The following is a 15,413-nucleotide window of genomic DNA, read 5'->3' as shown; positions in this document are numbered from 1 at the left end:
AACAAATATAATGCCATTTTAAACATTTGGCAGCCTTTCATTGAGTATATAGAAACATTACCTTTATCAACTGTAAGCTAATAGTAACATCCAGGTACAATAGATAGATGTGTCCTTACATTGATTTTTTGGAGGGAATAGTTTGTAATGTTTATGCTAAACTGAAAACATAAAATAGAATATTCATAAATAAATAAAACATAAGCATATACGTACACCTACATCAACATATACACTTCAACACATACCTGTAAGCATGCAGACATATACACATGGCTGCAAATACATACATACACTCCCATGGACACAATAAGTCTATCAACTGTCAGGAAAGACCAATCTGTAAAAGTAAGTTTTCAGATGACGTGAACAGAGTCAGCTGATCTAATGCTCAGTGGGAGGCTATCCCAAAGCTACAGAGCAAGAACTGAAAAGTCTCGATCACCCTTTGTCTTTAACCTGGACTCTGGAGCAGTTAGAAGACCCAGACTAGCAGACCTGAGGGGCCTGTTGGGACGGTACAGTTTGAGAAGCACAATTATACTCTGGTGATGCATGTGTTATATGTGCTGTATGTGGATTGTGGTTGTGCCTTCTGTGTTTATAGTGTATTGTGTTTGTATGATGTTTGTGTTTTAGGTCTACATGTAAAAGCCCAATAGGGAAAAGAGTTGAAAATTAGCTATAAACCCTCTGTGCAACACATCAGTACCATACTCTAGTCTGTAGTGGAACTATGTTGAATTGTACCGTCCCTATCAAATAAAAATAAAAATAGATAAATAATAATAGTAAAGAGTAAAAAAATAATTGCATCATTTATACTGGGACAACAGTGGGGTTCTTTAAAAAAAAAAAAAGGTTATAAGTGGAAATACATACATTTACTTAAGTACAATTTAGAGCTTAATTGTGAAATTTATACTTCTACTTCACTACATATCAGAGAGAACCATTGTATTGTTTACCTCACTGTTTATTTGACAGCTGCAGTTACTAGTTACTTTACAAAATAAGAGTTTAATAACAAAACATATGATCGATTTATAAAATCTGATACTGTGCCACAGATTAAACTTTCCAAATAGTATACCAAGTTTTTAAATTGTGCTCCAGTAACTGTAACATTGAAATGCTGCTTATGTGTAAAAGAATCAGTATCACTATTCCAATAATACATATGATCAAGTACTGTAACTTTAAGAGACCAATCTGCCTGACAAGCACTTGTTACTATTAATACTTTTGTACTTTTTGAATGAGACTTTTATATGTAACTGAGTATCTTTACAGAGCAAAACTGCTACTTGAAGTTAACTTTAAGTAACTTTTACCATATCGTACCTTGTACTTAAGTAACTCACTTAAGTTAGAGGTATGAGCACATCTTCCACCACTGACTCTTAGCTCACTTAAAAAAGCAAGAAACACAAAGGTCACAGGCAAACAAGACAGAATCTAATAGGGAGTCTGTTTTATTATCAGCCATAATTTTATTTCTATCTAATAATTATGGAATTGTGCAGCAGCCACACTGGCTTTGTACAAAGACCATTAGTTAAGGCATGATTAGTGGAGGCAGAAATGGCAACTTTGGATTCCCGAAGCAAAGCAGGATCCCGTGAAATACAGTGAACCTTCATGATTAGACACAAGCAGGTAAAATCTCATACAATACTTTTCTTGATTAATATGCATGTTAAGGCAAATTGAGGAAAATTCTAACGGACACTGGAAGATTAATGGACTGAAATTAAGATTCCTTTACACTGACATAAACAAAACATGTAAACAAACAAATCACAGCAGTAAACATACCCATGAACACATTTCTTTTGGAGTGCGTTTTGCATAAAGAAAATGCATCGAGGTAAAATGATGATGGTTCTTACAGTTATTGGTCATCGTGTAAAGATAAAACACAACAGGAATGTGGTTAACCCATATGTTGAAATGAGAATACATTCTACTGCAGGTCCTCAAAAATTCCAGTTTTTAATTCAAATTTTATTCTTGATTCTTAAGAACTGAGCATCTATAAAACAAAGACAGTATTTTTCATATTCTCAGAGGCATAATAGGTCTGTTACAGTAAAATAATCATTTATGAAACAACTTCAGCTGCATACAAACACCACCGCTCATGTTGTTATTGTGTCATTGATGGTGCTGATGCTGCTTTCATCTGTTGTTGTTATCCAAATTTATAAAAGTCTAGCCAGATAAAATATAGTTTTAACATACCTTTATAGCACAATCTCCATCATCGCATATCTGTCAATTAGATCAGAGCAACCTGGAAGCAAAGGGGGACAATCATTCGTGAACGCTGAACTGCATCATCTGCAGATGTTGTTAGCACCTAGCCAGTGGAGGTTCAGGGTGATGCTTTTTGTTTCAGGAGGTCAGCCAGCAGCGAGGGCTCAGTATGTGAGAGGACTCAGGATGAAGAGGCGATCCTCCTCCTTCCTGATCCACTTCAGCAGTTTGTTGACAGCAGACACAGCCATAGCCTTGGTTCCCAGCGGACTGAAGCAGAGGTAGAGCTCAAAGCCACTTGTCACCTGCAGGGAAGAAGGTAGAGCAGTTTGAAGGGTGTGACTTGGTCTTCTAAATGAGTAGTTTAGTACTTTCTGTTTGCTTTGGCTCAGTTTGATATATACAACTCTTAAAGTGAGGAGCCAAATTGACTCGCTTTAAACAAAAAAAGCTGTCCTTTTACATCACCATTCTACCAATCTACATGAATCGCCATGCAGACGGGAAGTGTGCATCTACTGCCTCACTGGCTCACTGCCTTGCTTGTGACAAGGCAGTGAGCTAGCAGGATATGCATGCTTCCTTCTGCTCAGTGATAAGCTGTGCATTCCCTAACCCATACTACCGTACTACTTAGTATGCTAGAAAAAGATTGTATGATAGTAGTATAAGATAGTATGTCCCAATACATATAATGTCAGATACAGTATGCCAAATATACCAGGATGTTCTACTGCACCTAGTCGTGTTTTGCAATACACAAGCCAGCATGCTTTTCTGGCTATTCTGACCCACAATCCTCTGTGCAACAAAAAATCAATCAATCAATCAATCAATCAATTTTATTTATAAAGCCCAATATCACAAATCACAATTTGCCTCAGAGGGCTTTACAGCATACGACATCCCTCTGTCCTTAGGACCCTTGCAGCTGATAAGGAAAAACTGCACACAGCTAAGTAACAATACCAGAGCTCTTGGGTAGAGCTCCATCTCAAGCAAGGTCAGCAAATGCTGTTTTGTTTTATCTAGAAGGAAACTGATAGATGAGCAAGGGGGTCAAAGTTCAGGGCATAATGTTATGAAGAAGTGGCATGTCCCAATTGTGTGCATACTGCATGGAACGGTACCTCCTTTGTAAGGGCAGCAGTTGTAGTTTAGTAGAGAGAAATTAGCTCCTACATGAAACTTGCTACTGATAGAATCTCAAGGAAATGACCACTGCAGACATTTTGGATGACAAGTAGCTACTCTTTGACAACATTATTTTATAACAATGAATGCAATGTTGTGATGTTCTGGTGAACTTAGTAGTTAATGTATTTCCTTGTTTCACGCTGTGTGAAACAAACTCTGTTGTGAAAACTGAGCCAGAGCAATTGTGAAAAAAAAAAATACAGTGGAAGACTACAAGCATCTCATCTCACAGTGCAAGGCTTACCCATGCCAGCAGGTTTTCAGTTTCGCTGCAGCGGTAGAAGGTGCGGAGAGGTCTGGTTGGATGATGCAAGCAGCTGTGGAGGTCCTGGTACAATCCCATCACCCTTTCCTGCTCTTCATCAGACTTGTACACCTCAGGAAACTCTGGACTGGAGGAAAGGAAATAAGAGTATTTTTACACTCCAAGATGTAAATCTGCCAAGAATTTGGCGTGTTTGAGACATAAAATTGACGAAAGTATAACTCCTGCAGACGTCCTGCCCACCTGGTGTACAGCCCTGAGCTCTTTGATTTGTAGAGGAAGTGCCTGAGCTCCGGTATGCCGACCTGGTCCACAGAATAGCTGGGACTTTTAAGTGCCTCTTTCAGAGCCTGGTAGGCACTGCGCTTGCTCAACCTCTCCATGAAGCGTTGCTTGCAGTCAGACATGTTAAAAAAGTCCTCTCGGTCAGTTGAGACCAGGATGAGGCAGACATCAGAAGCATGCTCCAGGTAAGAAATGTGAGCATGGAAAAATCCTGCAGTGTTGAACTTTGGCAGACAGATAGGCGTCCAGCCTTCACCTTCTCGAAAGGACGAGGAGGAGCCGACGAGGTTGAAGACCAGGTGCAAGTCTATGTGGTGCAGGAACTGGTCCTTTTTCCTCACCAGAGTAACCAGGCGGTCACCCGCCACCAGGATGGAGAACACCAGGCTTTTGGATTTGGCGGCCTGCAGGCTTGATGAGACCACGTCCCTGGCAGAGCTGGCCAGAGGCAGGCAGGTGACAGCGCTCAGCAGCAGGCCGGGGTCTCGGTCCAGCCGATGCAGCAGGTTGTCAGTAAGGTACTCAGAGCCAGCCAACAGGCGGCGCAGGTCGTAGTTCTGCTTGTGCTGGAAGATGTGGTTGAGCTGGGTGAGGGTAAGCAGGCTGACGATCTGGTAGTAGATGTACTGCAGCTCCCGCAGCAGCTCCTTGTCTGTCTGACAGGTTCGAGACACACCCACCAGGACCAGAGGGCTCTTGGTGAGGAAAACCACTTTACAGCCATCTGACACACAAAATGTTCACACAGTTAATACAGACTCAACAAAGTTCATGAAATGCACTTTTAACCCATTTATTTGAAACTATGAACCATATCCTTGAACCAAAATATAATCTTACCTGCATGGATGGAACGAATGATGTTCTTGTCGGCCTCAAGGACGGATACAAGGGCCATCATCACCCCCATGGTGCTGGACAGAGCCTCCTCCGTGCCGTAGCGGGTGTAGATTGGCTTTCCAGCCTCGCTCAGCACAAACACGTGTTTTTTGTGGCTCCTCCATGCCTCACTGCACACGTCCTCCTCCTTAGCCCTACTCTCTGATGTTATGTCATTGTTGTGCTGCTCCTCTATGGTTTTCTCTCCCACCAGCGCTTTGAGTTCCTCTGCACAGTCTTCCGATTTGTCTAGTTCAGCCTCTCTGTGAACCTCTTCTTCAGCCTCAGCGGTCAGATCCTCGAAAGACTGTGCATGGACGAACATAGCACTCTTCTGACCGGCACCTGCGTTAATGTAATGATAAATGGTTGTCAAGTGTTTGTTGGTACAACGTATGGAAGGTTGAGGAATAAATACGTAAGCCTTTAAGATAATTAACAGCGTGGGTGACAGTCCCCAATGGTTCCCACTGACATGCTCTGGGAAGTGGCTGTGTGCTGCCATTCAACAGAGGTGAGGTGGTTAACCAGACACACACCTGTCGTACTAACCACTCAGTCCTCATCCTTTAAGACTTTTCTCTTGTAAAAGTAAAAAATACTAAAGTATATTTCCTATATTATTTGAGAACAAATTTTGACACAAAGGTGAGATTTCTCCTCTATCTTAAGTGTTTTTAAACAATACTTTTCTAGTTTATAGGAGAAGGAAAAGACTTCAAGGATGAAGACTAAATGTATGATCGGCCAGATTTACATCTAATTAACCCCCCACCCCACCGAAGGGCACAACTGCTTTCCTGAGATTTTCGATGGGAACCATTCAGGACTGTTTCCCACAGTCGGTGAGACGGTCCAAAAAGGGGCTAATGTTGACCAAAAAGTTGGCAGAAAAAGCTGGCACATGATACAGAGATCGAATGTTTATCTTATGCCATGTCAGTTTGTAAGATATCATTTTACTGAAGAAGAAAAAAAGAAAAAGAAAAACTTCCCACAAGGAAAAAATATTTTTGAACACTGACTAATATTACCCCAGTCCTGTAAAAGCCTCAAAAGATGTATTATTTGGTTTATTAAGAAATATTTCTTAACAACAAAAGAAGTATTGTGCTACTTTAGACCCTCTTTTCAGAGCAACCACAATAAGAGGAATGAATAAACCCTGCTCACAGCTCATTGGATTTAGAGAATGAGAAAGTCGGAGAAAAATAGGAAAAGACTGATAATGAGTCAGTGAGATAAACTGCAAAAATGTCATGTTTATCTCAAGAGTCAGTAGAGAAAATCCAGGAAAAGTTACATAATTTCTCCTGTCAGAGTTGGATTTGTTCAAGCTGGATGTGACCTGCTGCCGACATGCTTTCACCATGACACTTTTTTTTAAGTCAGTCAGGAGACACCTGTCACAGTAAATGTCTTATGCTGTTGGTATGACATGGTATTCATAATGTGTTTAAGTTATTGCAAAAAAAAAAAAAAAATAGACAGAGTATGATTCATATTACAGTGTACTCTAAGAGAGCCCAAAACTAATGGTGTTCAGGAGATTCTGTCAATGCAGTCGTTGTCATATTTTATTACGAAAGCATTCCCCTCAAACCGCCAGCAACGTGGCGTGAAGATTACAAAAGACACATAATTGTGATAATAAGTTCAACATTTCTTTGCACAACAGGATGTGCACACTCATGCTCTCTCGCACACACACACACACACACACAGTCCTTCCCATAAGATTGCATGATAATAACAATGTCAAATGGAGAACTTTGCCTGCACCCAAGTGTTGCCAAAGTATTACTGTCATGCTTTGCATGTGTTTTTGTCATGCAATTATATATCCATTAAAAATCAGTATTATTGCAGGCACAGTGTGCTGCAAACTCTTTCTGTTTTTATTTTTCAAAAACATGGCCGAACTAAGCAGCAATCATGATCAGAATATCCAAATGCCAAACGACAAACGACTGCTTATCCATAGACTGATGAATGACCAGCTCAAATGGAAGTTGTCTCTTTGTATAAGGAGCACTGGTGTACTTTAAACATTACACTCGTGTACTGTAAACATTTTTGATGTTTTGTAATATAATCCCATGGGGGATTGGATGACACATAAAGGAACTCTACATGAAATTCGGAGCATGTTTGCGATTCAGTTGGTCTGCACACAGCTCTCAACATAGAGGTGGCTGTGGGGCCGTTAGCAGCTAATGGTGCTAACAGCGCAAACACGGCCAACAATGGCAACAGTGCTGACAGAGCTTAAGGTGTTAACAAGGGGGAAACCAGAAGGTGGACACTACACTTCTACAGCGAGTAAGATATTAAGCTTATATTGTGACTTTGCTGTTTTAATATTACTGTTGCTGCTCTAGAAACAACACAAATACAACAGTTAAAAAATACCAAGTTTTAATCCTGTTGTGTATTTATTCTTTTTTTTTTTTTTTAATAATTCCTTGGAAAATTTACAGTTTAAGCTCTCTAAGAATCTCTTTTACATTCTAGCAAAAATTGGTATTGTGACTGAAACATCCCTAATTTAATCGATATAGAATCAAATAGAATCAGAACCTTGTGAATCAAAATCGAATCGATTCAGGAAATCCATGGCGATACCCAGCCGTAGCAACAACGCCACCCCGATATCAGCGGTAACCACTGTATGAGAGCAGTGCAGAGTGGTACTGATTAGCTAGTCAGTGAGATACACACATTTGTTCTCACATGCACTACAAATGCACGTGCGATCAGAGAAGCTCAGACTACAACACACGCAGAGGGAGCATGACATAATTTTCTGCTCAGGCCACCATTACTCCACTAAATCTTTACATAGCAAATGCAGGCAGTTGTTTGCTGCTATATTAGTGAATGTCACATAGAGCTTCTTTAGAGGAAAAATTCACCGACTAAATGACCTTTGGATATCCATTATACACGACATGTTACCTTGAATTCACAAAGAAAACCTTCTCACATGCCTTCACGAAAAATGGCGAACATATTTATTTATTGATAGATTGGTGACCATGTTCAACAGCGATGAAACTATATCTTAACATTCATTTACAAACTCTCACGTACCTTATGCAGTATAATCCAAGTCTCATTTATCTGGTCCTTTGCTCAGAACTTCCAAACACATGTATTTCACTTAAAAACCTTAGTATTAGAGTCTGGCTTTAAATAAGACATGGAAATGTTTCCCTATCGGTTAAATAGTATGATTTTAGTGAAAATACATGTGTTTGGAAGCACTGAGCATGTGGCTTGATAAATGAGACTTGCAAGATTTTTCATTAAATTCATTCATCCTCTTATCCAAGCCTAAAGATTTCCGGGCAGGCCTACAGTTTTATGAGAAAGCAAACGGCAGACAACAGTCTCACTGATAGTGGCTAATTGCTGAGATATGTTGCTTCAAGTAAAACCATTACATCAGGTTGTAAACAGTTCACACACCACACAGTTGACCCCTCTGACATAGTTCAGATGATCAACATTTATATGAAACTTCACTGTAGGTGTGTCTGACTGAATGTGGACCAGCCTCACCTGGTTCAGTTCCCTCCACCAGACCTGGTGTGGGGCTTTCCGCCCTGTCTGTTCGAAGGCGGTCCCCAGGAGCCAGGGTACCATTCTCCCATGACACAGTCGGCCTTTGGACTTCTCCATCCATCACTGCTACTTATGGCAGGGACACACACCTGGCAGGACAGACAGAGAGACAGAGATATAGGATCAAAGGTCAACAGCTTCGTGACTGAACTTATGGTTTAAGATCAAGCTGGTTATAATGTGTTATTATTATGACATGACCACCAATGCGCGAGTCATTAAAACTTTATGGTCTGACTTTAACCTTCATAGTTTCTGACGTCAGAGCTGAGTATCAATCATGTTACTACAAGCAATGGCTCGTGCCGTGCTTGACTGGAAGACAAAATAACAGACTAACATTTCTCCTTCGTGTTTACACCCTCCTTTAATATGAGTCATAGGTCTGTCCTTGCTTCACACCCCTCAGTGTGAGAGAAACGCCTGATATGCTGATGAGGAACTTCAGAGGCTAACTGTCGCTTTGATGGCTAACTTTAGCAGATAACCAACAGTATCTAAAGCTAGCTGGGTCTGGTTTACCGCCTTCATCCTGACAAAGAGCTCTCGTGACCCGTTCAGTTATTCTCAGATTATTACCTTTCATTTCCGGAGCTGTCTGCATTTGATGTTGTGCTCCACAACTCGCTTGTCACATTTACTGCAACCAGCGAACAAGCAGAGACAAGACTGAAGTACTTTTTCTTGCTAGTCAACATGCCCTGCTAGCTACGGAAGTAGGAATTGTGGGATATGAAGTTCTCCTCCGGCGAATCGCTATGGAGCAGTGAACAGGCCGATTTGTTTTGAACAAAACTAAATTAATTTTTTGAAATGTTTGTGAATCAGTGTGTTAACTTCTTGATGAATTATTGCACTATGTAGTTTGTGCTGTTACGTAGTTCACGTGAGGTCCTTATTTTATCTTGATGGTGAATTCACTGTACTTCGGACATCAAGAAACTGCCCTTACTAATTATTAAGATAGTTAAAAAGACGCTCTGTTATTTCATATAAGATAATGGATGTCAGTCAGGAATTACCCAAAATGGTGAATTCGTCTCTGTGGAATGACGGAAAACCTAGAAACTCTTTTGCCTTGGAAAGAAGTGGAAATAAAATATATATTTCCCTTATGTTCTTAATATCTTCTACATCATATCTATTGATATTATATATTTTTTCTTACTGAGGTAGAAAAACATGCCTTTAATAAAAAGTTTCTAAGAACTCTTTTGTTGTCACAAAGTCATTTCCTCCGATGCAAAGCTGCTTCAGCCAGTGAGAGTACAGAATATCCTCTTAAACCATTTATCTCAGAGAGATTGGTATGGTTTACACCTGGAACATCAGTTTTCTTTGGTCTGAAAATATTCTGTGTATCAATTACACAAATTTTCATTGACGTAAAAAGCATGTATCTATATACTGATATGCATTTCACAGTGAGCGTGAGAGATATGGATAGAAAAAGAAAAATATGTAATGAAAATAAGTGGGGAGGGAGTTTATCTGTTTGGCCCTGTTGAATTTTAGCTTTTCTGGGAAATATATATACATGGTTTTAAACTGAAGGCTCTGTTTTCACTTTGTGCAAAGTTAATTGTAGTAAAATACCTCGCAAGGTAGAAAAATGGTGTACAACTACTACATTTACCCTTCTAAAAATATGGCAAGTATACGAGCAGCACTTGAATGCAGCATAGGGGGCGGGGCTTGTGTTTGAACGTTCAGCGGGGAAACGGAAGAACCATTGTGTGTGTGCGTGTGTGTGTGCGTGTGTGTTAGCTAATGATAACTGCACCAGCAGCTAACGTCAATAAAAGGGGTCTGATAGTCACTAAGTTATAACTTGACTAAAATGTCACATTCCCCATAAGTTTAGGATGCTTGGTTTCGTTACGAAGGACGTCGCAGTAACTTAACGTCTTCATTTTGTAAGTATGGTAACTGTTAATAAGGCAGCTAACGTCAACAGAGCTAACTGGTGTTAGCCTAGCGACATGTTACGAGTGCAGGGCCAGTAACGTGTCAATGTTAGCTGATAACAGCTAGCATTACAGCTTCAGACAAGCAGTTTTTTTTACACACGATCACGGTTATGCTGAAGGAAAGCAGGACACTGTTTGTAAGTGAAGTAATATGGTTTTCTACACTCTTCATAACAGGGTAATCCTTGTGACAGCAAGATGCCTATCCGAGCATACTGCACCATTTGCTCCGACTTCTTCGATCACTCTAGAGATGTTGCTGCTATCCACTGCGGACACACTTTCCACTATGAATGGTAACCTGATATCGCAAGTTAAATCTTAAACCTCCACGTTTAATGATACGTTTTAAGTGGCTAATTGTTACCGTTCGCGTCTCTTCTCAGTCTTCTCCAGTGGTTTCAGACAGCACCCACAAAAACCTGTCCACAGTGCAGAAAACAGGTACAGTACTTCACACCTCCAGATGCCACCAAACTACCAAACTGCCAAACTAACCTGCCAAACAGAGGAAAAACTTCTGTTGTGCTTTGTGTGTAGGTCAGCACCAGACACATCATCAGCAAGCTGTTCTTTGACATTGGTGGAGAGGATGAGTGCACAGCGGACCCTGAAAGCCTGCAGGTACCAAGCATATAAGGGAATCTTTTGCTTGATAGTCCTTGTCATTACATCATCTACATTTGAATTACAGAGTCATATTTTTTGTGTATGTTTCTGTTTCTCAGAATGAGCTTGATCGAATGAGGGCACTTTTAAGCTCTAAAGGTAAGACCCCTAGCTATGTTATGATTCAGTGATGCTTTGAGTGTTGAAAGTAGACAGCACAAGCTCATCATCTGTCTGATTAATTTGTAGAGCAAGACTGGCGGGACAGACAGAAGATGGTGGACGGTTTGAAGGACACTGTGGACAAGCAGAGGAGAGATCTGGACTGTGTCCGGAAAGAGATCATGGAAAAGGAGATGCTGTGTTCTGCCCTCAGAGTAAGCCGTCTGCTCTGTTGTTTAAACCCATATTCTGTACTGACTCATACCCCAAATTGTCCCTGCAATACCTTTTTGTTTATTTGTGTAATTGTTTGTGACAGAAACAGATGACATACCTGGAGACACAACAGAATGAAACTCAGGCTGCCAAGGAGGAAGCCCGGAGACTCAGGACCAAGATGAAAACATTTGAAAGGTATCTGCATTCAGATAAGTACTGTCACATTAGGCTTCTGATTAGGGTCCCACTTTATTAATCACAATATTGACTGTTCTGCAAGTGTGTAAACATTTTTTGATGGTCGTGAATATCTCAATATTTATAGTATGATGCTGTTTTGGGTATGTCTATGAACTTAAACTTATATAAATTAAATTAGGGGTGATTGGATCACTGAAAAAGTCATTATGAGTAATTTGAAGATACTAAGTTTTACACATATACATATACAAGGTATTTAAGTTTATATATCACAATAATGATAACAGGACAATCAGAATTCTTAAGATTGAGTTTTGTATGATGGTATTTTAAAATATCTAAAAGCTTTGCATAGTCTTTTATCATTGTTGATGAAATAGTCATGCTGTGCACTAATACTACTGGTTTGGCCCCAGCCTGGATGTGTTGTTGCAGGGCCAGAGAGCAGAGGTGGAGTCCATGATCACAGATATGGGTGTCAGCCAGGCGGCGGTGGAGCAGCTCTCCATCTATTGTATCTCGCTCAAAAAGTAAGAAGGATCACAATGAGGGATCATTTTCAAACTACATTGTTTTAGAGCTTCGGTCCTAATGAATGCAGCTTCCCAGTCGTCACTGACCACACACTCACCTTTATTCCTCCCTTTCCTGTTTTAGAGAGTATGATAATCTGAAAGGAAGCCTGAAGTCTTCAAATGACATGTGTGAGAAGCTGAAGAGAGAAGTGCTCTCCTCAAACAACAAGGTAACTTTATCCTAGCAGGTCACCACAACCAGATGAATCCATTCTTGATCGTGGAATCTCTGTATTAAAGGTTTTATGTGTCATTTTAGTTACACAAAGCCACAATGGAGGTGAATCAAACCAAAGAGGACATGAAGTCTCTGCAGAACGATCTGGCCAATGCTGACAAAGAGATCTCTGTAAGACAAATCCACCAAATCTACTTTTACTTCCATTATCAGAGTAAGTCATGGTCTTGATTCCTGCATGTGTGTCTATCCACAGAGTCTGAAGAAGAAAGTGGAGTTTCTTCAGAGGACTCTGAGCACCCCAACGCGGACAAATGAAGCTCTCAGTCGACTTGTCTTTGAAAGGTGTGTCACCACACCGCTGGACTGAAATCTCTACAGCTTTCCCCTGTCTAATCTTAAACCATGTGTGATTTACCAATGAGGTTTCTGCGCTTATCTTTCAGCCCGGCCCCAATGGAGCTGAAGCAGCCTCACTTCCACCAGCCTGCAGACAGCGAGGACATTGACCTCAACCTGACTTACGACGTCACTACGCCAGATGATGTGGCCAAGAAACCAACACACTTTAAGTCAAAGAAGATGCGGCTCGATCCACCAGCGTACGTTTGATATAGCTCATTGTGGAAATGTGTGCGTTGATCTGTTCTGAGGCAGATGTATAATCTGCTGCTGTGTGAGCCATGTCAGGGCTCGACAGTGACGGTTGCCATTGGCTACCAATTTGAGAAATTGGCAACCAGTTCTTGGCCTCTGGCAACCACTTTTTAACACATAAAAGATATAGACAGTAAACAACAAAACATGCATGTAAAAAATAAATAAATTTTCAATATTAGTTACATAACTGATATTTAAATATTGCTGTAACAGCTGGAACCTCAATCAGACAACGCTACATGTTAATTTACTCACATGTGCATCTACTGTGATTTTATATACCAGGGATTGAGGGTGGACATGTTCACTGATAACAATTAGGATTCAAATTCTGTTTAGTATCGATGAAACAGACACTACACAGAATTTTGTTCAGTTTCTTCAATAGTTTTTTAATAATTATTTATGTCCAATTTTTATTATTAAGCGGATGTACAACTGCATAGTTTCTATTACTCAAAATATAAGGTGACTAAAAATGGCAACCATATGTTCAATTTCAGCAACCAGACGATGCTCGGTTGCCAGTCTGCCAGCCCCTTTTATGAGTCCTGCATGTGTTCAAAATATAGTGTTTTGCAATCTGAGTTTTTGTGTACTAAATATAAAATAGAAATGCTTTAATGTTATGTTAACGCTTTATTTTTCAGATCATCTGTGCCCAAACACACTGAGAAAAAATCATCTCTAAGCAAGGTAGGTTTGTAAATGTCTCTCAGCAAGGTCTGTTTTAAAATCAGTTGCACATATCTCACTATATTTTTCTTACCTCAGGCTCGAGATGAGGACGTATCTATGGATCCTTTTTTGAGGAACTCCCTTCTCTTCAGAAAGAAGACTCTCGGTAGCATGTTGGACCCTCAGAGGAAGATTGGCGCTGTACGTACAACACAACCATTTCCTGCATTTCAGGTGGAAAGTTTCAGTGTGTTGTTTAGTCATTTTAAGTTTTTTATTTAAAAAAACATTTCTTGTTTCAGGTGAGATCTGGTTATGATGGTTTAGGAGGACGTACTAAATTCATCCAACCTGTATCCTTTTTGTCATGTGGAATGTACGAGTGTTACTTGATTTGAATGAGTTCGTCTGATTGTTGATGGCGAGGTGTTTAGTAGTTTGGTGTTCAAACTATTTATCTTGGCCATGTCGATGCTTACTTTTGGTAGAATGTTATCCCAAACAAATCAAAGCAGCTTGTTTAAGGTGTATTGCAATATTCAAATAAATTAAAGCTGCACTAAGATTTTTTTAATGTAACCTGCCCTGCTTTTAACAGCAGACAGACACAGATGTGAACATTCTATAGTGGAGCATTTAGCAGCTTAAGAGCCAGATATATTTCTCATGGGTTGGTGGGGATCAAACTAGAGTTTACATATTGGACTTTAAGTGCATTCATCACATGGCCATAAACCTGGCTTACGTTGCTAACATGTTTCCCATAACAACTTTATAAAGTGATATTATGTCAGTGTTGTGTTTTGGGGACATTTTTAGATGAATATCCATGGAAGAATTGAAAACTCATTGGCAAATATACTGTACATACCAGGAAATGATTAGAACAGATAACAAATCAGTGTGTGAACTACTTTCCTTAACCAAGTGCTCCACTGCAGTCTCCTTTATCAGAGATTCGCCCGCTGATGAAAGCTAAAAGGAAAAAGGTAACCAGGCCTCAACCCAAGATTACAACTTGCCTGACTCTCGACGGCTTCCTCGAGTAAATGTTAACCTCTCCATCCCTGGATGTGGAGTCTAAGGTCAGGATTCTGTGTGATGTAGCGTGTTTGTGCTGCTCTGGCACACAGAACCAGTCTGTCACTCAGCACCAAACAGGACTCTCTGATTGAACTTATTTAAAAGCAGTAACGGATCCTGCACCTGACGACGGATACTGAGCTTTTGGTGACATCAGCAAAGCTGCTGTACATTTTTGTGTGATGACTTGAACTTGTATGTGGAGATTGTGTCCGGACCAACCTCTGCATTAGAGCCTTTTCTTGTTGTTGATATGTGGGTGTGTGTATGTGTGTGAGACTAACTGACTTATTTGCGGACCAACCAAATGTCAGTGCTCTATATAATGTCATTGGTTATCACTGATGCATCTTTTCTCTACTCCGAAAAATAATCAGTTATTTTTCACACTTATTTAAAACCTGAAACACCAACATGTCGATATACTTTAGGTATTTTTAGTTTCACTGGTCCTGCCAGATGTAAATCAACTCAAATAATAAACAATATTTTTTTTATTAAGGTTTGTGTGGGGTCTACAAACAATTCTCTCTTGGCTGTTTTTTTTTTTTATTCACAAACATTTC

At 40.1% G+C, this 15,413-nt stretch overlaps 2 protein-coding genes across 2 annotated transcripts; one reads left to right on the top strand and one right to left on the bottom strand.

Moving 5' to 3' along the window:
- Positions 1-1,074: 1,074 nt before the first annotated feature.
- Positions 1,075-9,246, bottom strand: mon1a (MON1 secretory trafficking family member A). Its single transcript, XM_050037904.1, has 6 exons — positions 9,092-9,246; positions 8,450-8,601; positions 4,847-5,230; positions 3,965-4,730; positions 3,701-3,848; positions 1,075-2,564 (listed from the first exon to the last, which is right to left on the bottom strand). Exons 2-6 carry the CDS (start codon positions 8,571-8,573, stop codon positions 2,424-2,426), a joined length of 1,563 nt encoding a protein of 520 aa, XP_049893861.1. The 5' UTR covers positions 8,574-8,601; positions 9,092-9,246; the 3' UTR covers positions 1,075-2,423.
- A 994-nt stretch (positions 9,247-10,240) lies between these two features.
- traip (TRAF-interacting protein) lies at positions 10,241-15,328 on the top strand. Its single transcript, XM_050037905.1, has 16 exons — positions 10,241-10,428; positions 10,660-10,778; positions 10,869-10,926; positions 11,023-11,106; positions 11,211-11,250; positions 11,341-11,468; positions 11,573-11,667; positions 12,090-12,203; positions 12,331-12,418; positions 12,508-12,597; positions 12,683-12,771; positions 12,873-13,028; positions 13,737-13,782; positions 13,861-13,965; positions 14,067-14,117; positions 14,706-15,328. The coding sequence occupies exons 2-16, from the start codon at positions 10,681-10,683 to the stop codon at positions 14,811-14,813; spliced, it is 1,350 nt and encodes a 449-aa protein (XP_049893862.1). The 5' UTR covers positions 10,241-10,428; positions 10,660-10,680; the 3' UTR covers positions 14,814-15,328.
- The last annotated feature ends 85 nt before the right edge of the window (positions 15,329-15,413 follow it).

Source organism: Epinephelus moara, chromosome 24, assembly GCF_006386435.1.
Source record: "Epinephelus moara isolate mb chromosome 24, YSFRI_EMoa_1.0, whole genome shotgun sequence".
NCBI lineage: Eukaryota > Metazoa > Chordata > Actinopteri > Perciformes > Serranidae > Epinephelus > Epinephelus moara.
This window is presented reverse-complemented; position numbering and strand designations above follow the sequence as displayed.

What these genes read in the sequence shown, in the direction of transcription:
- traip (XM_050037905.1), top strand. Translation starts at nt 10,681, where the DNA reads ATGCCTATCCGAGCATACTGCACCATTTGCTCCGACTTCTTCGATCAC. An exon ending in TGCTCTCCTCAAACAACAAG is followed by an intron (nt 12,419 to 12,507) that starts GTAACTTTATCC and finishes GTGTCATTTTAG; the next exon opens with TTACACAAAGCCACAATGGA. An exon ending in ATGCTGACAAAGAGATCTCT is followed by an intron (nt 12,598 to 12,682) that starts GTAAGACAAATC and finishes GTCTATCCACAG; the next exon opens with AGTCTGAAGAAGAAAGTGGA.
- mon1a (XM_050037904.1), bottom strand. Translation starts at nt 8,573, where the DNA reads ATGGATGGAGAAGTCCAAAGGCCGACTGTGTCATGGGAGAATGGTACC. An exon ending in CATTCGTTCCATCCATGCAG is followed by an intron (nt 4,731 to 4,846) that starts GTAAGATTATAT and finishes TTTGTGTGTCAG; the next exon opens with ATGGCTGTAAAGTGGTTTTC. An exon ending in CTGAAAACCTGCTGGCATGG is followed by an intron (nt 2,565 to 3,700) that starts GTAAGCCTTGCA and finishes TCTTCCCTGCAG; the next exon opens with GTGACAAGTGGCTTTGAGCT.